The following is a 22,084-nucleotide window of genomic DNA, read 5'->3' as shown; positions in this document are numbered from 1 at the left end:
AAAGTAGAGACTGAGCAAGTGAGATGTTGGAGATTGGGCGAGAAAAGGCGATGGAAAGAATGGTGATCCGATTTGAAAAAAATGGTGATCCGATTTACAAACTTCGGTGCGATCAGGTGAGGACGGATCTGATTTGGAAATAATGGTTTCAGCAATTCTTTCACAAAATCAATGAAAAAGTTTATGTAAACAGATTTGAAAAGTATCACGAAAAAACTTTAGATCATTTTTTATTTATTTATTTATTTATTTTTTTTAACTTACCAAAAAACAAAAAAGTTTCAAATCTACTTTTGATTTTTTATTGTGTCTTTGTCCAACACTTTGAAGTTCAAGATCAGACGGTGGGTTTGATGGAGGAGATGATAACGCCGGCGGTGGGTTTGATGGAGGAGATGATAACGCCGGCGGTTTGATGGAGGAGGTGATGCTGGCAGTGGGTTTGATAGAAGAGATGATGATGCCGGCAGTGGGTTTGATAGAGGTGATGATGCCGGCGGTAGGTTTGACAGAGGATGTGATGATGCCGGCTGTGGGTTTGACAGAGGATGTGATGATGCCTACGGTTTGTTTGATGGAGGAGATGGTGATGCGTAGGTTTGTAATTTGTTAGGTTTTTTTTTTTAATATTTTTTTAGTTTGTATTTTTCTAAAGTTGAAATGAAATGGTCATTCCTTTTGTGAAAAGGTGGAATGATTTTGATGGAATGACCATTCTCCAAGAATAGTGGAGAATGACGATTCTAAGTTTAAAATTGGACCACCAAACACAAGAATAGAATAAAAACCATTCCATTTCACTTTCTTTGCATTCCATTCCACCGCACCAAACTAGGCCTTAATCTATTGACATCGATCTCTTAGAGATATGTTCACCTAGTCTGGTCAACTAAACCACACAGTAATTGCGAAGGCATTAAATTCCTTTTCTTTGTATCGTTAAGAAACTAGTAACTATCGTATTCGTCTTCACAAGTCTAATGTCTCTTTTTAAATAGACAACAAATTGAAGTAATGAGCTCTCGAATTTTATATAAAAAATGAAGTAAATTTCTCAGTATTTTCAGGTAACTAAGGTCTTCTAATTGGGAGTTTTCTAGATCAAGTAATACAATACGCTGAACTAACATAGTTATGCAAGCTGAATCACTGACGTCTTAACATACCAACTATTTGATAACAAATCAGAAAGTATATGGCTATCTTAATTTAGAGCCAAGTCAATTTTACTTCCTCAGAGGGGATAAAGCTAGCAGTGCCAAAATAAAACAAATAGAGAAAGGTAACATTTCCTAGAACATGCCCTTGTCTAAGCATTGTGAACATGGAAGTATATTAGTATTATAACAAGGAAAACATTGCCCGTATCAGTCGGTTTCCATTTCTTCAATCCGATAGCAAAGATACAAGAGGGGTAACATCCATAAATTCTGGCAAGCGAGCAACAAATAAATGATATAAACAACTACCACCATCTTGTGTGAACCATCATATTTAACACTAGAACAAGTGATTGCCATGGTAGCGTAGTCTCTGTGCTTTAAAATCTTACAATATTGTACAGCATTGGTTGGTCTTTTTTGCCTGCTTGTAGAACATCTGTTTCAACAACCAACAAGCAGGTCCTTGTATTATCAATTGAGTAAATTTAGTTACATAACTAAACATTAAAATAACTCGCACAAAAACAGTGATATGGAATCATAACTATGAATATCATCTTTCTTATAGAACAATATAGAAATGTAAGTTCTCAAAATCCATTTCTTAAATCAGGTCCCTTACATCACACACAGAAGATTCTGTTTTGTGGATAAATTGTAAAAAATATGATATTTTGCAGAGTTTTCAATGATATATATGTTTTATTTTTTTGTAAAAGAAAATTCCAGTAAAATATCTCAAAATAGGAGAAATAAAGAGAAAACAATAAAATATAGAATAAAAAGGATATAACATATCAAACTAAATACCTCTCCTGATCACAATATAACTCCTCCTAAACATAACTAAAACTATCAGACCTCGTACTTGAAACTCTCTGAAACTAAAACCTACTGTAATATCTCAATCACCACCTAGAGAACTCCAAAAAATAAGGGCTGATTATAATAAATTTCATAGTGCTCAAAGAAGACCAATAAGCAACTCCAAATCCAAATATTTTAGACCAAGGATACCCTCTTGCAGAAAACCCTTTCATATCATAAACTACATTAAAAATGTTATGCATCCAGTGTTTCACCAAGTGAACTCAATGATTTTATTCCTGTACTACTAATAGTAATTAAAAAAAGCTTATATCCCAATAATTGGAACATCTCATGCAGGCAAGCATTCATTCAGTTATAGATCGAAGCCATGACCCAAATTGCAAGAATAAAGGCACTTTAAAATATAAAAAAAAACAATGCAACCCCACACACTGATCAGTTGCGTTGATAATCTTACAACTAACAGTTGAAATGGATGCAGTATATTATAAACTTCAATGAGGTTCAACATGGACACATTGTGATCATTAACAAAGAATATAAGTAAACCAAAAAGAAGAAACATATGCTATGTAAATGCTCCATGGTGAACAGAAGTTTGAACAAACAGATGTTGTGCTAGTGCAAGTATGCACAAATTACAAGTATGTACCTGTGAAGCAGCACTGAGATCTGAACTCTTCTCAACTAAACTGTCCAGCTTCTCACCACGCGCAAGGACACTATCAATAGTCTTGTGCTGTATGAAGCGTAGAAACATATGAGGAAAGAGTACAGTAATAGATTAACTAGATCAGTAAATAATTGTTGCAATAAGACTATAAGGTCATATACAGAATATTCAAAATCCCCTTGCTTCAATTTCTGAAAAAAAGAATATTCATAATCACATTTTCATGTGACATCTACGAAACTTCATCCCTCCAAAAATAGTGAGGAGTAAAATTAATTAACGTTTATAAATTTCTATGCAAGACTAAGATTTGCTTCTACCAAATAGTTTTGTTGCAGAGTGTGGAGAATACTATCCTGCAAACTATGACAGCAAAGTTGATAAAGAACAGCACTGTAAAAGTAGTAATAGAACCCCGAATAATCGATTTTATTGTGGGCTTAGTTCATGGAAATCTTATATATATTTATGGCTTTAGTTTGTTGAAAAATAGGAAGTTTTCATGGAGAGCCGTTGAAAATCACTTGGTTCCAGAGGTGAAGGTTGCAGGAAATTCTGGACAGATTGTGGAATTTAAGTATGATTTTGAAGGCCTAAAGATAAGAAAAAGGGTTAACATTGATTTTGAGCTGGTACAAAAGAGTTTGGGGATGAAAAAGGGAGAGTTCAAGGACTGAGAATAGTAACCCACAAGAAAATATTAGCTTTTTTGTGCACTGCAGTTGAATAACTGAAGATGGAAGGGTTAGGACTTGGAAGATAGGATCTTTAAGGGTAAACAAGTCTGATTATCTCTTGCAAAGGCTAAAAAAAAGTGCAGAACCTTTAACAAAATAAATAATAATAATAACAAAATAAATAAATAAGTTAGGCATCACAACTAAGGTTAGAAGACCTAAAATAGCTTCTGAAAATTCAATAAACTTATATTTACTGAAATTAAAAGAGAATCTAAGCATCTGTAAATTTGCTAGAAAGTTCATACAGCATTTAGGCCTATGACTCCAAATATAGATTTGAAATATAAAAATTTAAAGACTTTGACTAATAGAACTTCTCTAAAGTAACTATGAACCATAACTTATGACTTAATTAGAATACCATGACCCAAACAAAAACTCATGGGCCAACACTAGTGCCCATGACAACTGGAACCAACAGCATATGAACTTTAGTAGTTTAGTGAAGATAATATAAATGACTTCAATTGGGTCCCTCGTTGAAATGAACCAACCAATAATTTGCTTTCTTCTCTTTCTTGAACTTCTTATGGACTGCATCATTTATTGGTCATATTTAAACGGTATAGCTGTATACACAATCAATCTAGTAAATTATATATATACTCATAACTCAATCTAGAAATACCTAATGTTAGAAGTTAGAAATTGGACGAGTTACAGCTTAAATATATTCTCTTACTTGCCTTTGCCCAGTAAGTAAGAAAAATACAATTACCATTAAACTGGCAAAAATCTTCAAACAAATTTAGTATGTGTGTTGAGGGAATAGAATATAAAAGATGTAACTAAATTGACTGCTTTAGGTATATTGGCAGAATCATTAAAACTCCATTTGAGAAATTGAGGTCTACTTTCATACCCTCTCTTTCAGTAGAACTTCTACTATCTTTTGTTTTTTGAACATTTCAAACATTATATAAACATTTACATTGATTTTTCTTATAGTAATATTTTCTTCCACACCAAAAGAAAGTCTTTTACAATATCAAAATTCATTGCAAGAATAAAAAGTGTTAGCCAAGTGTCCGAAATTTAAAAAAAAAAAAAAAAAAATTATTTTTTAAACAATGGACGCATCCAAGATGTGTTAAACAGGCATCCAAAAATGTCAATGACCAACACACATACAGCACCATTTAGAAGTTTCATGCTTCATAGGCACATATGTAACAGCTGGCTCCTTCAGTTCAGGAAATCCTATGCTTTAAATACAATGTAGGCTTGTAATGACCATAAATTGTCACAGAAACTGTTTAACCATTCCTTTTTAAATAAAATAAAATAAACTCCCTGCCACTTTCCTTTTAAGTCATTTGATTTCTTCATGTTTTGTAGCAAAAATATGACATATTACATGGAACTCTAATTTTGTTGGACTTATAATATCTCTCCTTAATTCAACATAAACCAGATGATTTAGATACACTGAGAGAACAATAGATAACATCATTATATATTCTAAATATACCAAGAAAATTGTGTTGTGGGGGGGGGGGGGGGGGGGGGGGGGGGAGAGAGAGAGAGAGAGCTAATACAATTTGAATAGTTACTAAAGAAGCAGAGTATATTCAATTGGGTTGTTCCCGAAACAACAGCAGAATCAGTTTCAAGAGCCGGTCCACGAGTTGCTTTCCCTAATAATAATATATTCACATAAAGTATGACATAAAAGCCGTGTGTGTTGGCCTAGTATCAATACCATATGTTCATTAGTTTGTTAATAAAGAAGCAACATTCCAAATTCTAGATAACAGACAAATATATACTATTTGAAACAATGTTCTTGGGTAAATTTATACATTGTTGCAATCTACAACCAAATTTTAGATGAAAAAAATATATATGTAAGAGTGAAACATTAACTCAATTGGGGTTGTTCCCAAAACAACAGCAGAATCAGTTTCAAGAGCCGGTCCACGAGTTGATTTCCCTAATAACAATATATTCACATAAAGTATGACATAAAAGCGCATGTGTGTTGGCCTAGTATCAATACCGTACTTCCATTATTTTGATAATAAAGAAGCAACATTCCAAATTCTAGATAACAGACAAATATATACTAGTTGAAACAATGTTCTTGGGTAAATTTAAACATTGTTGCAATATACAACCAAATTTTAGATGAAAAAGAATATGTATATACAAGTGAAACATTAACATAACCTCGTCCATAACATATGGACATACAAATTCAAGAGTTGGAAAACACAAAAAGATATTAACACAAATAAAGCGCAAAAAGGACGAGGTAATTAAATCATATACAGATCCGAACATGCACAATAATGCAGTTATAACAGAACACTCACAAGAATAATTTTCGTTTCGTCCAATTCCCTCTGAATTTTCAATAGCTTGTCAGCCTCAGCAGGGTCCTGAAATATTAAAAGAGGGGGGAACTTCAGCTCATCTTCAGCATATGCTCAAAACATAAATTTAGTGTATTCAAGTTGGAAATAGGGGAAAACATATCAATATGCTGTCTTATGACTAGCAAAAACAATGAGGACAGAGTTAGAGAATACCTGAAATTTGGTTAGAGATTCACTCAGATAGGGCCATGGTTGAGCATTATCTTCTTGCACAGTTCTCCACGAATCACCAAAATTCTTTTGGTACTCATCTATTAGCTGACAAAAAATTTACTTAATAATTACTTCCCAGTCGTATCTGCTAACTTCTTTTGGTACTTATCATCACCACAACCGTACCCATACCCTTTGTTATACCATTACAGACCCTAAAGTGCTTTTTTTACCAAATTTCAGCCACAAATAAATTGATTAAATAAGCCCAAAAAGATCTGCTTAGCATTTACCCAACATTGATCGAAAATTAAGGTCTGCCATTAATATGTAGAACTAGGAGTGACAAACTGAGAATGGGGTGTTATGGGAAGGGGCACCCCTATCCTGAACATGCCCTGTCAAATAGGAGCCCCAAACCGACCCTGATGAGAGTCTATCACACCCCAAATCCAACTAGACCATCTAAACCTTTACCTGCCCGCCCCTGACCTGTCCCATTGCGCACACATATAGTAGGGAAAAGAACTTGCATACAGAGACGAAAAAGGGAATGATGCTGATTAACATTGCCAATTGAATCCCTCATATGAAATTCATGCAAGGTTTTCTGAATTTTATATGTATCAAGGTACAGCAACATAATTCAGAGAGAAATCCGGCCCTGATATTGACTGTATCCAGCAATGGCTGCCACCTTGAGGTTCAGCCGTGTGGAAATATAATTTATGGTATATTCTAGCTTCTAACACGTTCTTCAACTGCTTATTGCTGTCTCCCCTTACATTTAAGCACCACACTTTTGGATAGTTCATTTAAAAATAAAAAAATCAGACAGCTAAATCTACAACTTCAGAATATAAAGTAGGAAGGCTCAAAAAGGGAATCTACACGAAGAAGTTATTGCTTATATGTACTAAACTAGTATGAACGGTTTAAGATATTATCAGAACATGACAACATCTGAAGATCATTCACTCAAAAGTCAAAAGTTCATGACTGAGTAAAAGATAAGGGGGGGAAAACTATCACAGAACAATAAACATGCAAAAAGTATCGAAGCAGTTGGCACTAGGATGAAATTTTTTCGAAATAAAATGGATAAATGAATAAAAGTGGGTCTACCTGATTAAGCAGTGAAAACGAACTTCGAACAGGATAGTGATCGTCCATAAATCCCAACGCACAGAGACCATTTCTGTTGTAAGAATGCACCATGTACTCTACGAACAGAGGGGGGGAAAATAAAAATAAAAAATAAAACTTTGCGCGACTCGGATAACATATTTGCAAACACTATACCAAAATTGTAAAATGATTTCTATAAAATAAAAAATAGACAAATATTCATGCATCAGACATGAGGATTGCGTATTCTTTCCAATTAAACTTCCAAAGAACAAGTTCAATTTTCTTCAATCATGAAACAAAAGACTTCAAAGCCAAGTATATCTAATTCCAAAAAAAAAAAAAAAACTTAAACAGCATGTTAAGGGAAATCTTACTAACAAGTTCAACATTCTCTTAAAACAACCCCAAATTACTTAATCACTGAATTGCTCTCACAAGTCATAAACTTTAGTAAAAACAACATAAGCTCATGATACTTACAATTATTAGATAAAAGAAAGATCCAAAACTAACAAAATGATCCAAAACTAACAATTTACCAATAACTATGCATTTCACAATATTTTATAGAAAAAATTATTTGGCAGCATAATCAAATTCAAGACTTCAAAATTTTCAAATCCTTTTAATTGCACAGCTACTTAAGTTTAGTTGTCACTAAAATAAATAAATAAAACAACCAGTTCTCTGAATTATTCATCAGAACATTTTCTAAATTGGTTGAGATCTTCAATTCAACATCCGAATTTTTGTACTCCAATTCAAATTCAAGCTTCAAAATGTTCTTTTCCCCTATAATTAGCTTGAAAATTGTTACATCAAACGAATTTTCCAAGTAGTTTATCAGAAATATTTACTAATACGGCCAAATTGTCATGACTTCACAACCCAATTACCTAATGAAGTAATTGTCTTTTGAGCTCTAAATACAAATACAAATGGTAATTCTACCAAATAACTACAAATGTTCAGAGAATTATACAAACTAAACTATCTCTTTGTCAAATTATCACCAAAGCTAATAAGACCAAAGCTAATAAGAACAAAGATGCTAAACAAAACTAACCTAACTGTATGTTCAAGAAATCAAAAAATACAGGTCATAAACAAAAATGCCAACTACACAAGTCCAGAACACGACAAGTGCGAGATCCAAACCCTAATACATGAAAGAGATCGGATGAGCATAATAAAGTTATCGGACCTTCGTGTTGGACGGATTGGCGTTGGCCGGGTGGGGTCCGTCTGGCGACAGTCCGACCCACGAAGACGATGAATTCTTTGACGCTGGATCTCTGAAAGTACCCGAAATGGCTGACGTCCGATGCGTTCGCCAGTATTACCGGATCCGACCCCTCCGGAATGCATTTCAGAACCAGGAGCGCGGTGATCTTCATCTCTCTCTTAAACTCTCCCCTTCTCTCTCTAAAATTCAGAAAAACAAAAGGGTAAAAGGCTTCGCAAGAATGAGTCGATCGTTCGGGGTTAAATCAATTATTTTTTTCTTTTTCTGGTTTTTTTTTTTTTACGCAGACCAGTATTGGATTGTGTTAGGTTTGAAGGAAACGTAGAGAAGTTGCGTTGCTGTGGCGCGATCGTGATTCGTGACGCGTGTGATTCGAAATTCTGTGATTGTTGCAATCGCCTACCTGTCAGTAATCAACTTGTGCCAATTCGTTCAGCTTGTATTGGCCTAGGCAGCATCACCGACAAAATTGGATATAATGTGGGACCTACTTTTGATCAATTTAATTTGTGAAAGTTAAAAGTTTTGATTGGAGTCGTTGAATGGTCTTATTAATTTGAAAGACAATACCTGTCCAAACTTAGAAATTCAACAATATTACTGTAATTTAGTAATCCCTGTTTTAAAATAAGTGTTTTTTTTAGAAACATTTTTTTTTTTTAATGTTATTATTCTTAATGTAGTAGGGACTGAATTATTAGCTCATTATGATGTGATAATTTATTTTTAAAATGGGATACTTATATTTTGAATTGAATAAAAAAATATAAAAAATTTGAACATCTATTAAACTTTTGATAATCAACATGGAAGACAAATCCCAATTGTTTGTCTAAAGAAGAAAAACGATTTGACTTAAACATAAATTATAACGTGTAATTACAACAAATTATAAATGTGAATTGAAAAATGATGTGTTCAAATTAGGTTATGGGACACTCACACTTGTGAGTAGACCTGTAAATAGAGCCAATCTTGATTCGAATTTTATCTTAATCCGATTCAATTAATCGGATATGAATTGAACAAAAAATTTGATAACCCGATTATGATCCAAATACGATAATCCATTAGCTTAACAAATAAAATATGAATTATGTTGATCCGATCCGATTTAAATTATATATATAAATAGTTATATATATATAATTATTTATCAATAATTTTACATATACATATATATATACACGTGTGTGTGTGTGTCAATACTGCTATTAGAATTGTATTAGAAGTAATCCAAAAATTATATATATATATATATATATATATATATAATGTTATATATACAATAATGTGATGTTCTCATCCACATGCTAATAAATCTCTTAATATACATACTAATAATATCATACTCTTTATAATTTTATATATTAGTAAATATGATTTTAATCCGAATTCAAATCCGATTCGATTCGAACTATCTTAATATACATACTAATAATATCATACTCTTTATAATTTTATATATTAGTAAATATGATTTTAATCCGAATTCAAATCCGATTCGATCCGAGTTCGAACTACATAGGATATAGATTGGGACATTCAATCCGAGAACCCATTAGTGATTCGAATTCGATAATCCGTTTATTTAATAAATTAAATATGAATTTGATCGATCCGATCCAAATTCAATTCATTGATAAACTTACTTGTGAGCCCCTACAACATGGTAGAACTCACAAGTTCACAAACCTTGTCTTTGTCATTTCAAAAAATGAATCCTATCTCTGATTATTGTATAGTGCTTGTGATCAAATATATCTCACTATCAATTCAACATCTGATCAACTTAATCAAATACAATCTCATTTTTTTATTTAAAATAGGATTAAATGCAAAAGACCCCTTTATAATATACAAAATGTGTAATTACCTTTTACTGTTAATAATTTTTACAATAAAATTACTAAATTAATCTTATTTTATCATTAACAAAAATAGAAAGAATGAATATGTATGTGTAAAAATTTGCATAAAAACTAAACTTACTAATATTACTTTGACGTGGCCTCATCATAATACAAGAAATAACTTTCTATCTAATTTTACCGATTTCTATTTATTTATATCGAAAATTTGTAACTGTTTCTTAATTTTTTATCTTGATCTTCGAAGAGATCTTGATTTTTTGGAGGGGGTTGTGATCTCTGGCTCTTCGTTGATATTATAAAATTTCTTGGACTTGTTAATTCCGGATGCTCTTTCTCCTGTTTTAAAGAAAGATATATAACTATGGAAAATTTTAGATAGAGAAAAAAAATTTAGAAAGAAATATTATATTTTATTTGAACATCTCAAACATTCTCTTAAAATACCTTCTTTTTTTTTTTCTTTTTTTTTTAAATATACACTGCCACGTATATATTAGATGTAAAATTTGATTTTAGAGCTTGACAATGTATGAAATATTTACCCTACTTATCAAAATATATATATATATATATATATATATATATATGTATGTATGAAATATATATCCAAAAGAACCACAAAAATAATTCTATTACTAAGTGATAACGTGAGTATCAATTACCAATCAACCAAAATAAAAAATAAAATAAATAGAAACATATCAAGAGAGATGGGTGGGTGGCTCAGATTCGCCTTTGATCAGACAAGATGCCACACCGCAATGGCTGCAACAACAGTTGCCCAGTGAAAGAAAGGCCAAAAAAAGACCCAATCTTCCACGGACCCTCAGAGTTGCCTCGCCAATAGACGATCTAGCGTCTGATTTTGTTTCGAATACATATCATCACAGCCATACCAATACAGTTTGAGAGAGAGAGAGAGAAAGAGAGAGCGAAGGGCGTTTTACAGCCACTTCAATATATATGTATATATCCTTATAAAAAGAAAAGAAAAGAAGGGAAGCAGGAAATGGAAATGAAGGGTTGTTGATTTTAACGGCGCTGGTCTGAAATCATCGGCTCTGCGGATGTTATCCGGTTCACAGAGAGGGGCAACCGCCCTTAGAAACTTCCCATCTCTCTGAGCAAGTCTCATTCTTAAACTAATGAGTTTTTTGAAACCCTAGATTTCACCTTTGCCCTCTTTTTGTAGTGCCCTGGGTTTGCTTTGTTCCCCGTTTTAACCCTGGTTATTTGGGAGGTGGAGGTTGCGGAGCAGGGTGTTTCAGTCATTGCGCCAGTGGAAACCATTTTCAATGCACAGTCAGTAATGGGGCAAAAGATGCACCTGTCATGTGTCCGTGCTGGTGTTGCATGAATTGTTGCATTGCATTTCAGTCCTTGATAAATGACATAATTGGTGAATTTAGCTAGAGCAAAGGTATATTTACATATACATGCTTACATACATATATATATATATATATATATATATATTTTCTTCGAGTGTGTGTACCGCCCCATAACACACGCATCATTAAAGTTAGGAGTACGATTTGAAAACGAGATTCTAAGGACATAATTGTTGCATTTCAATCCTTAATAAATGACATAACTGGTAGATGTAATTAGAGCAAAGGTGTGTGTGTGTATATATAGGTGTGTGTGTGTATATATATATATTTTTCTTAGAGTACGTGTATCGGCTTCATAACATAAACATCATTCAATAAACATCATTCAAGTTAGGAGTATGATTTAAAAGCGAGACTTCAAAAACTTACCGAGAGAAAATCTACCAACACTACTATGTCCCTGGGGCACTAGAGCAAAGGTATGATCAAGTTAATATTTAATAATTGTATATTTAATAAAAAAAATTAAATATAAAATTTACTGTATTTGGAACCTTTTAATGTGTCCCAACTCTCAGAAAATGGATTTGAAATCTACGTAATAAACAGAGAGTTTGACAATCCTAACTAAATTAATTTGCGTATGTGATGATGTTACGATGAGATTATTATCATATTTAATGATGTCATCTTCCACTCGCATAAATAAATTAGATAATTTTATTTTTAAATTACTTATCATTATTTTTTATTTTAAAATGTGAAAAAATTTAAAATACAGTCCTAGACACGTTTAGTCAAACGAGTTAGTAAATGTATGATGTTTATGTTTGTAATGACGATGAAAATTGCGATTTCAAATTTTTAGATACCTCAACTTTTTTATTGATTATAATATAAAGTTGTTAATACAATTTCTTTGAGTTGAACTTCATTAATAGACCGTTTGCTTGCAATTGCCGTTTAATTATTTAAAAGTGACTTTATTTAAAAAGTTGATTTTAAATTGTTTGAGAATAAAACAATAATTTTTATAAATAATTGGGATTTTATTTCAATAAAACTTTTGAATGAAGTTAAAAAATTAAAATTTTAAAACTATTTGTTTGTTTCTTTAAACAATTTTATTCATTCTTTAAGAGCAAATTGCATAAAACCCCATGTACTTTAATTTTTTTTGACAAAGAAGCTCACTTGAAGGAAAAAAGTTGACATTAAATTCTCCAAATTATTATTATTATTATTATTATTATTATTATTATTCCCTTAGTTAGATTCACGCACCCTACATAAAACTGTTTGCACCTAATACTATTAAAAATCGATTCTAAAACATGATGTTTTATGCTCGTAAAGGGTTCCTTAATGCTCGGTTCGGTATAAAGGAAAAAAATTAAATGGAAGGAAAAGAAGAATGGATGACTGAGACATCTTAGGAAAAAGATTGTTGTACGTCTGGTGTGCATGAATTGAATGGAATGAAATGAAATGCTGGGGGAATGAAATGAGAATGAGAATGAAATGAAAAGGTCATTCTCATTCTATTGTTTGGTTGTAAATATGAAATGTGTAGGAATGAAATGATAATAACCATTCTAGTATTTAGTTGAACCAATTTAAAATTTAGAATTGAATAAATTTCTAATTGAATTGTCCAAAATATCCCTCTTAGCAACAAATAAATTAAATAAAATTAACAAAATGATATTCTCTAATAATTTTTTAAAAATAAATGGTGGAAAGCGGTAGTAGTGTAGGTGGTGATGTTGGAAGGCAGTGGTGGTGACAATGGTGAAAATTAGTGGCAGCAGTAGTGGTGGAAGGTGGCAGTGGTGTTGGTGGAAGGCGATGACAGTAGTGCGGTGGTTGTGGTGGAAGGAGATAATGGTGTGATTATGGTGGTGGTGGAAGGCAGTGGAAGTGGCTGTGGTGGTGGAAGGTGGTGGTGGTGGTGGTGGTGGAAGGCGGCGATGGTGGTGATAGTGGTGGCGGTGGCGGTGTTGGAAGGCTGTGGTGGTGGTGGAAGGCGGCGATGGTGGTGATAGTGGTGGCGGTGGCGGTGTTGGAAGGCTGTGGTGGTGGTGAAATGTGGTGGAAGGTGGTGACGATGGTGGTGATGGAAGGCGGTGACGGTGGTGGTAGTGGTGGCGGGTGGTGGTGTTGGAAGGCTGTGGCGATAGCGGTGGCAGTGGTGGAAGGTGGTGGTGATAGGAGGTGGTAGAAGGTGGCGATGGTGGAAGGCGATGGCGACATTGTTGGTGGTTGTGGAAGGCGGTTACAGTGGTGGTGAAAGGTGGCTATGGTTGTGGCGGTGGTGGAAGGCAGTAATGATGGTGGTGGGCTGTGGTGATGATGGTGGTGGAAGGTGGTAGTGGTAGTGAAAAGTAGTAACAGTGGTGGTGGTGGTGGAAGGTGGTAGCAGTGGTGAAAGACGATAACGGCGGTGGTGAAAGGCAATGGCAATGGTGGTAGTGGCGGTGGCGAAAGGCAACAGTGGTGAAAGGTGACGGTGGTGGTTGCGGCAAACGGTGGCGGTAGTGGCGGTGAAAGACGATGGCGGCGACGGTGGTGGAAGGCAGTAGTAGTGGTGGTGGTGGTGAAAGGCGGAAATGATTGTGGTAGAAGGTAATGGTGGTTTTTGGACTTGGAATACAAGAGTGTTTTGGGAAGTCAATTTTTTAAAATAAATTACTTGGGAATAGAATAGTCATTCCATATGTTTAATTGTGGAATGGATTTTCATTCTAATGGAATGACCATTCCCACTTTTAAGTTGCATCCCAGCAAAGGAATGGGGTTGGAATGAGCATTCGTAGCATAAATGTTTCTCTTTTTTTGTAGGTTGAATGCTTTACTTTATTTATAAAATCTATTAAATATTTATGAATAATGATGTAATAATTTAAAACTTCGTTCATCTTTCATATTATCCTTTATTTCCTTATATCATTCCGAACAAATTTCCTTCATACCAAATATGGCATAAATATTTAACTTATTGCAATATAATGTTATAAGGACAAAAATACACTTTAATATAACTTTTAAAAATAGTTTTATTTTTGATTTTTTTTTCATTAAAAGGGAACTTTAAGAAAAAGTATACTTTTTCAAATTTTTATTAACGCAACATTGAAAAAGTTTCGAAAATCTCAGTGTAAAATGAATTATTTATATTAAAAGAAAAATAATTTTCTTAATTTTGCAAATAATTGTATTGTACAGTCACATTGATGCACATCTTATATATTCTCAGGATTGGGGTTTAATGCAATTTGACCATGAAAAATGCGTGTAATGCCTTAAACAGATTAATTGTTACCAAAAAATTTAAAATTACTACTCTATTTATTAAACTTAAAAAATAATGTATCATAAAAAATATAAAACGAGAGAACCAGTTTTCAATATGATAAGAGTATCTGTATTCAACTATTAACACAAACAAAATCTGAATAATTTCCAGCAAACTATAGTCCCTAAAAAATGGACACTTCTCTTCCATCTTCAAATCTGAAAATTGTAGCTCACATTCTTAGAAAAACATGAAACACAGACATATATAATTATATATAATATATGCAAGGGGAATAAAACGAGGCTCAGATCTGCTTTAGATCAGATCAGACGAGAATGTGACACAACCATGGCTGCAACAACAGTTGCCCTTGATAATACAAAAAGCATTTCGCCTTGCCATGAAAGGAGTCACCTTCTCGATGACTGATTTGCTCAGATATTTTTCATCACAGCCTTTTGCAAAAAGACCATAAAAAATTTCACCAAATAGGATTTAGTTTGCAAAACAAGAATAGAGAGAGAGAGAGGGCAAGTTCAGAGTCGAGAACGAGAATAGAGATGGAGGCGATTGGGGAGGCTGAAATATACAGTATAATATATGCAAGGGGAATAAAATGAGGCTCAGATCTGCTTTAGATCAGATCAGATCAGACGAGACTGGTACCATGGCTGCAACAACAGTTGTCCGTGAGAATACAAAAAGCATCTCACAGACCATCCGAGTCGCCCTGCCAGGGAACGAGTCATCTTCTCGATGACTGATTTGCTCAGATATTTTTCATCACAGCCTTTTGCAAGTAACAAGCCGCCGCCGCCGCCACCACCACCGGTCCACCACCACGAGGACGATGAAGTCCACACACACACACAAGACATAGATACATATATATATATATACACTCTTACTCAGAAAAGGGGTTTTCCCTTTGAGAGTGAGAGTGTGAGAAAGGCTGTTGATTTTTAGATGAAGTCATTGGCTCTGGTAATCAACCGGTTTCAGAGAGGGGCAACCACCCTTAGAAACATCCCATCTCTCTGGAGGAGCCTCATTCTTGAGCTAACCCTAGTTTTCCATCCAACCCTCTATTTATATCTGTCCACCAATTTTATTTCCATTTTTACCCCTTTTTACTTCTTGCGGTTGGGTCAGTTGATGGGCATCTCCGTCTTTTAGAAGGCATCTTAAGTGTCTGAGGAATTGGGCAAGGCCCAAACTTTAGTAGTGGGTCTATATGTAATGATATTTGCGCTACAAACCTTGGCAAATCATAAGAAGGAGCAATTAAACATACTAAAAGAACACATCCATCTAGTTTCTGTTCCTAAAGCCCATTTTGTAACTCCCCAACTTCACTCCCAAATTTGACCCCATATATGTATGTATGTATATATTTTTTTGTGTAACTAATGCTATAGTGATTAGGTAAATTTGCAAAAGGGTCTTTTACTGAAGCATCCCAATTACTCCATCTAAAAACATTTTGAATTTGGTATTGGAACTTGGAATCAATTAATTATCTACGAAGACCACTTCACAATCATTTTACTTTTCTCCAATGTTTACAAGCAATGTTGTAGTTCCATAACTTATACTACTAGGTTTGAAAAAATTAGCCTTATTACTTTGATCTATTTTGATATTTGCTACGTGTGATCAACGACATATCGATACTCCTAAAATTTTCTTATGGACAAACTTAGGCCATGTTTGGTGTGGGCTATTAAAGGTGGAATCATCATTCTCCACCATTATCGGAAAATGGTCATTCCACCAAAATCATTCATTCTTTTTACCAATGGAATGGACATTCCATTCCTACATGGAATAGGATTAAAAACATTATGCCTAAAAAACCTGTTCATCATATCTTTTCTAAACCCATCTCTGTTCTTTTCCAACACATCGACTTTGGAGTTCCTTCCACAGCCTAGAATCACGGCGATGACATGCCACAACACAACCCAACCGCCGCTATCATCATCTCTTTTCTCAACGGTGGAACATAAACACAACCCAGCCGCCGCCATCATCATCACAACCCAGTCGTCATCAACACAATCCAGCCGTCGCTATCATTATCTCCTTTCTCAACGGTGGAACATACAAGACCACAATACAACACAACCCAGCCGCCTCTCTTCTATGGCCCTTTTGCTTAGGGCAAAGCCACTAGAAAGACTTTTGCCTATAAATTGATATTGATAAAAGGGGAGCTTGCATGTTTGGCTGTTAAATAGTCTGAAGAAGTAAGGTTTGCCTTTTCTTTCTTGGCTTATCGCGTTGCCTAGGAATTTCCTATCCTCCGTTTTCCTCTCTCACTACCCCTTATCTCACCACCACCGTCGGAGACGCCTCCTTCTCAACATGGCGTCTTCTTGCCTTCTTGCCCTAATCTTGCCCCAATTTCATTTCTTACTTTAATTTTTTTGTTAAATTTATTTATTTATTTATTTTTAAGTTAAATTTCTTTATTCATGATAAAAGGGTAATTTGGAGGAATCAATGTAAATTAATTCCATTCTAGCTTTAAATTGGTTCACCCAAACACATGAATAAGAATCATCATTCCATATTTATGGTATTCCGTGTGTAACGACTCACTCCACCACATAGTATGATATTGTCCGCTTTGGGCCTGAGCCCGCATGGTTTTGCTCTTGAGCTTCACCCCAAAAGGCCTCATACCAATTGGAGGTGACACACTTATATATAAGCACTTCACCTTTCCTCTACCCAGGCGATGTGGGACTGTGCACCCATAGCTCGCCAGTGTGGTAGCCTGACAGTGTCTCTCGCACCCTCCCACGGCACACCCGCCCACAAGGTCATCATACCGTGTTTCCAACCAAACACTAGAACTCATTCCCATTCCATTCTCAGCTTCATTCTATTCCCATTCTATTTTATTCTTGCACACCAAACTAGCCCATATTGATTAAATGATGAATTTCTCATTCTCAACTATAAAATACAATATAATAAATAATAATAATATAAGTACATTATTAACATTTCACATTTCAAGTCATTTTATGACAACAAGTGAATGGGTTTGGGGAATTTGTCCAAACCTCACGAAATGTGTGCAATTTGTATACAAGTATAGATATGTACAAAGTGAATTGGGATATGGGCTAGGGAAGACCAGGCCCAAAGCTAATCAAAAGCACTGGGCTGAATATCAAGGCGCACAAAAATAGCATTTAACCAAAAGGACCGTTGGTCTCAACCGCTGTTGCTCGTCAGAGTTGCGACTGATTTTCGAATCCGGTGGACCACAAGTGGTGCTCAGCTTGCTCCTGTGTCGGAGCAGCTGAGAGAGATGTCCGGAGGGCCAACGAAGGAGGATGGAGGTCCCAGTTGTGTCGAACTCTCCTAGCCGAAGCTGAGTTTTTCATTGATGAGGGGTGTAACCTCTCTTTGATTGAGTCTGTGATTCTTGATGGAACCATATTCCTCTGAAGATTCTTCTATTCTTCTCTTTCCGAGTTTGTCGACAGAGTTGCTGTTGTTCTTGGGTTTCCCCAGTGATGCGACATCCAGCCAATAAGGTCTGCCCACATTGTGTTTTCAAAAAGTTCCAAATGGTCCGAACAAAACGGGCAGCTGAAGTTTGCCTGAAGAACAAGTGAGACGGGGCTTCTGCAGAGGAGAGATAGAGGCTGCAGACATTTGGAATATGGAGGTACGTAGGCCATGGCTTTGCTGTCTAATGTTGAAAGTCTGTTCTACAAAAACTGACAAACAAAATTTTGAAATGTTCTTTACTTTTCGAAGTAATCTGAAAAGTTAAAAACGTATTTAAAAATTGAATCAAAATCGGTTATAAGATTCAAAGTTCTTGACTTTGCAAATACAAGGGATTTTATTGCATTAAATTTAGTGTTAGTTTCTCCTTTGTCAGCTCAATTTGATTAATCAAATCATCTGATTCGGATATTCTGTTGAGTAGCTGGTCCATTTGTGCTAAACATATTGGGAGTCGAACAAATCACCATAACGCTAATCAGGCAAGTGCGACCGGCCGGTCACACTTAAGTCGGATGGCACTTGTCCTTGTCATAAGCACTGCACTGAGTCCGATTTGTAGCACTAGGTGACAACCCAACCATGAACAAGTGGCCAATTAAAGTGTGATGGGTTGCGGGCTAGAGTCTATATCAAACTCAAGAGATTGGACGTCAACTATCCCTTTTATGGTTGATTTAGGCGATTGTGGAGAAGAGATAATAGGAACAACTTTCAACTAAGTTCTTTCTTCCTTGATGTAAGGACTTGTTAAAGGTAAAAAAAAATTACAATGACAATAAAATAATGTGGGATGTGAATGAATTGAAATGAAAACTGCATAAAGGAAAATGGTTATAAAGAAATTGCTTGGCTTGAAAATAAAAAGGTTCCTTTATTTATAGTCAGTTCAACCTAACCTCTTTTTCTAGTTCTTTGCTGCAGCATCTTCTTTCCTTGATCTTCTCTACTTTTTGAATTCGATTCGAGTCAAATCTTTGGTCAGCCAGGTCCTCTGCAGGTTTCTTCAAATAGCATTCTTTTTCATTAGGACCTCAGTTGCTGAGATTGAGCTACCTTCCTCACACGTTGACTTGCTTCTTTGATTTACTCAAACCCCATTCCTTAAATATACGTGTTACCATTTACTGATGCATGTGGTTCCCTAAGTGGCCAATTTCCATGGCGCCACATCATGGTCACCTGTTGCTATTAAATTCAACCACTTGAAGTCAAAAATGTTTCCTTGGCTCAATGGTCCACATTAAAGAGCCAGCCAATAGTTTTGACTGAATTGAGAATAGTGCCCATTCAACTTAAACGAGCTAGCTTTTAAAGGTTTGGACTTTGTAAAATAGTAAGGAGGAGAATAAGTGCAGATGAAAATGTTTGAAGCATAGTTTTACGTCCAAAATGAACTTTTTTTCAAGACCTAACAGTATGATTACCCTCTTCTCCCTCATGTTTCTTCTTTCCCAGCTTCCATACTCAGCTTCTGGAACACACACGGATAAAAGCCGGTTACTGGTATTCCGGTAGCGAATTCCCTACCACTGATATAATTTCGAGTCTCTTCACTCACCTTATATGTGCCTATGCAGGCCTCAACTCTTCCACATACCAAATCTCCATCTCTGCTTCAGACGACTACTACTTCTCCACCTTCACCGACACCATCAAGCAAAAGAATCCATCAGTCGTAACCCTTTTATCCATTGGTGGTGGACTAGCCAACTCTTCACTCTATTCGTCAATGATCAGCCAATCTTCTTCTAGGCAGTCTTTCATTCAGTCTTCAATAATAACAGCAAGATTCTATGGGTTTCATGGCCTAGACTTTTGTTGGGTTTCGCTGAGTACTGAATCTGACATGGCCAATATGGCCATACTTCTTGATGAGTGGTGAATCGCTATAGAATCTGAGTCAAGAAACTTCATAGGTCGCAACTTATTCTAACAATGGCTGTTCACTACTCACCGTATCTTGGTGATTCGGTTAGTTTTCCAATTGAGGCTATGCGGAGGAACTTGGATTGGGTACATGTTATGGCATATGATTACTATATGCCTACATGGGCAAACAATACAGGGGCACATGCTGCTTTGTATGGTCCAGCAAGTGATCAAGACACTGATTGTGGTATAAATGTGTGGATTAATGATGGATTAGCAGCCAACGAGACGATTTTGGGGTTGCCTTTCTATGGCTACGCATGGACACTAGTGAACCCAAATGACAGTGCAATCGGTGCACCTGAAAAAGGTCCTGCCATAACCGAAGATGGGTCGATGAAATATAAAGACATCAACAGTTACATTCAGAGGAATGGAGCTGTTTCAATGTACAATGCAACTTATATGGTGAATTACTGCACTATCGGATCCACTTGGATCGGTTTTGATGATGTTGAGGCTGTCAAAATTAAGGTTGCTTATGCGGAAGAGGAGAATTTACTGGGTTACGTTCTGTGACAAGTGCCTAATGATGACAATTGGGTGCTCTCTCAAGCTGGTAAGTGTTGTATTATTTATAATATATATTGTGATTCTCTCCACATGTATAATGTGGAAATTGAAAAAGTCAGTTGAGTGGCCTTAATACTGATTTTTCTTGCTAAATGTTTTTAACTTGGAATTACCCAAGCCAGTTAATTAGCAGGACTGTTCTTCATAATTTGAACTTTCTTTCAAACAAAGAAAATGGCTTCTTTAATTGTTTAAATAAGAATTGGTTAGTAAAAGCTGTTTTTGGCTTTTAGAGTCCAAAAGCTGAATATTTTTTTAGTGTTTGGATGATATTAGCAGAAGAGCTTTAAGCTCTAGAAGAGCCTGGTACACCCCACCCCAGCTTTTAGAAAATGCTCTTCCTGATGAGACACGGGAAACCGTTTATAGTTTTAATGAAACTTTTGTAAGTCCCATAATGCCCTTTGTTCTATAAGTAAACAATTCTTTATTCCAAGCGTATCCCAAATCCCCCAATATTTCACGCTTTACATTTTTTAGGGTTTCTGCTCATCACGTTCTCCTCCAATTTCTCTTATTTCTGTAACTTCCCAAGTTTCCTTTTGCCAGCGAAATTCTCAATTCACACACTATGGAGCCACCGATGGCCTCTAACAGGGACAAGAAACCATCTTATATTAGGGACTGTGTTTCTTTTTTGGGGGTGTATTCGTTTTTCCATTTTGGATATGAACAATTGAAGAACACATTATATGGTATTTTACTTACCGATTTGCCCCACAAGCAATACACACACACTTCTATATGGTATTATTAATGCTTAGTTCACTACATATTATTCCTCTCCTTCAACAGTTCAGATTGCGGAGGTACTATTTTGTTGTGGCTGATGTCGATCAACGGTTTAAAGACCTCAAGTGCCAATTCTATATTAATGGGCATTATAAGTACAATGCATTTACCTCCTAATCCCACCTTTCTCTCCCCAAATAGAGGAAAATTTTAAACATCACTGCAAAACCCATAGACGGCTATAGATGGTATATTTTATTAATTGAAAATTTTTAATTGCTAGTGGTCTATTTTGCAACTTTAATATTTGGTGGTATATTTTGGTACATTATAAGTTATTTTCATTATGTATATAATTTTTTTTTATGATATATATATTTTTTTCCAGTTTTGTGATGAATAATGAAATGAAATTGAGGATGACCTGAAACTATAGAAACATAAAAGATAACATGGAGTTCAATCACATCATCTTGAAGTTTCAAGTTCAGCCAT

General features: G+C 35.1%; 3 protein-coding genes across 3 annotated transcripts; 2 read left to right on the top strand and 1 right to left on the bottom strand.

The window, feature by feature from the left end:
* Positions 1-1,187: 1,187 nt before the first annotated feature.
* Positions 1,188-8,696, bottom strand: LOC132279771 (VAMP-like protein YKT61). Its single transcript, XM_059781813.1, has 6 exons — positions 8,274-8,696; positions 7,064-7,161; positions 5,939-6,043; positions 5,723-5,788; positions 2,647-2,733; positions 1,188-1,599 (listed from the first exon to the last, which is right to left on the bottom strand). Exons 1-6 carry the CDS (start codon positions 8,464-8,466, stop codon positions 1,549-1,551), a joined length of 600 nt encoding a protein of 199 aa, XP_059637796.1. The 5' UTR covers positions 8,467-8,696; the 3' UTR covers positions 1,188-1,548.
* Positions 8,697-18,503: 9,807 nt separating this feature from the next.
* On the top strand, positions 18,504-20,237 carry LOC132278068 (class V chitinase-like). The gene is made up of 3 exons (XM_059779896.1): positions 18,504-18,509; positions 19,264-19,352; positions 19,811-20,237. The coding sequence occupies exons 1-3, from the start codon at positions 18,504-18,506 to the stop codon at positions 20,235-20,237; spliced, it is 522 nt and encodes a 173-aa protein (XP_059635879.1).
* Positions 20,238-20,290: 53 nt separating this feature from the next.
* Positions 20,291-20,803, top strand: LOC132278067 (class V chitinase-like). The gene has a single exon (XM_059779894.1). The coding sequence runs from the start codon at positions 20,291-20,293 to the stop codon at positions 20,801-20,803; it is 513 nt and encodes a 170-aa protein (XP_059635877.1).
* The last annotated feature ends 1,281 nt before the right edge of the window (positions 20,804-22,084 follow it).

The sequence above is a fragment of the Cornus florida genome, unplaced genomic scaffold (assembly GCF_030987335.1).
Source record: "Cornus florida cultivar Cherokee Brave unplaced genomic scaffold, ASM3098733v1 CherokeeBrave_3.0.0_Hap2_Chr10, whole genome shotgun sequence".
Taxonomy (NCBI): domain Eukaryota; kingdom Viridiplantae; phylum Streptophyta; class Magnoliopsida; order Cornales; family Cornaceae; genus Cornus; species Cornus florida.
The sequence above is the reverse complement of the archived record's forward strand: the minus strand, read 5'-3'. Positions and strand labels throughout refer to the sequence as shown.